Source organism: Salvia miltiorrhiza, chromosome 2, assembly GCF_028751815.1.
Source record: "Salvia miltiorrhiza cultivar Shanhuang (shh) chromosome 2, IMPLAD_Smil_shh, whole genome shotgun sequence".
Taxonomy (NCBI): Eukaryota; Viridiplantae; Streptophyta; class Magnoliopsida; order Lamiales; family Lamiaceae; genus Salvia; species Salvia miltiorrhiza.
Genome location: NC_080388.1, coordinates 61,434,597 through 61,436,002, shown reverse-complemented (window position 1 = coordinate 61,436,002; position 1,406 = coordinate 61,434,597). Strand labels below are relative to the sequence as shown.

Below are 1,406 nucleotides of genomic sequence, written 5' to 3'. Positions count from 1 at the left end.
TCACTAAACCGCGTTTTGACTTCACTGCCAATTTTCAATTGCCCAAATCCCCTTGTATAAATACCCTCCTCCGCCTTCTTCATTCCTCACTTCATCCACATCTCTCTCTCTCTCTCTCTTCGATCTCAAAATTAAATCACAAATTTCAATGGCTTCTTCCACCATTCTCAAATTGTTAGCTATTTTCTCTCTCTTGGTTGTGTGCATTGCATCAAGAGCAACCCCCAATTCTCTAGTTGAAGACACACAAACCCAGCTGCTGAAATACCACAAGGGCGCCCTTCTCCAAGGCAGAATCTCCGTTAACTTAATTTGGTACGGCAAATTCACCCCTTCCCAACGCGCAATCGTCGCCGATTTCATCACATCTCTCTCGCCCTCGTCGCCGCCGCAGCCCCAGCCCTCCGTGGCGGCGTGGTGGAAGATCACCGAGAAGTATTACCACCTCGCCACCTCCAAAACCTCATCCCTCTCTCTCTACCTCAACAACCAAATCCTCGACGATTCCTACTCGATCGGCAAATCTCTGACTCAGGACCAACTCGTCGATCTGGCCTCCAAGGGCGAGAAGACGAACGCAATCAACGTCGTGCTGACGGCGTCCGACGTCGCCGTGGACGGCTTCTGCCAGAACCGCTGCGGAACTCACGGCTCCAAATCCACCGCCGTCAAGGGGAAAAACAAGAAGTTCGCCTACATTTGGGTGGGGAACTCGGAGACTCAGTGCCCCGGCTACTGCGCGTGGCCGTTCCACCAGCCCATTGACGGCCCGCAGAGCCCGCCTTTAATTGCTCCCAACAACGACGTCGGCCTTGATGGAATGGTGATCAATTTGTCCGGGCTTCTGGCAGGAACCGCCACCAATCCCTTCGGGAACGGGTTCTATCAGGGGCCGGCCGATGCGCCGCTGGAAGCCGCGACGGCATGCCCCGGGGTGTACGCGAAGGGGGCGTACCCTGGTTACGCCGGAGATTTGCTGGTGGACAAGACTAGTGGTGCTAGCTACAATGCGCATGGTGCCAGCGCCAGGAAATATGTGCTTCCGGCGATATACGATCCTTCCAAAAAAAAAAAAAAAAAAAAAAAATAATAATAATAATTATAAAAGAAAAGAGTTGTATATTCATTGCCTCAAATATGTTCTTCAATGATTCTTGTTTAAAAATATTTTTTCCCCCAAAAAATTGCATAATCTAACCTGAGTTGTTTAAATACACGGAGATTTATAATTTGATAAGAGTATCAACATTCGTTAAGCCAACCTTCGACTCATTTATGCTCCGAACCTTTGACCCATTCATAGATTTAAAATTACAATAACAAAAATTGATATAATAAGACAAAAAAATAAGTTAAAAAGTGAAAATAAAAATAAAAAATAATTAAAAATAGATTTATCAAAAAGT

At 46.7% G+C, this 1,406-nt stretch overlaps 1 protein-coding gene across 1 annotated transcript; it reads left to right on the top strand.

Annotated features, from left to right (window-relative positions):
• Positions 1 to 1,136, top strand: LOC131010904 (protein PHOSPHATE-INDUCED 1-like). The gene has a single exon (XM_057938607.1). The coding sequence runs from the start codon at positions 149 to 151 to the stop codon at positions 1,088 to 1,090; it is 942 nt and encodes a 313-aa protein (XP_057794590.1). The 5' UTR covers positions 1 to 148; the 3' UTR covers positions 1,091 to 1,136.
• The last annotated feature ends 270 nt before the right edge of the window (positions 1,137 to 1,406 follow it).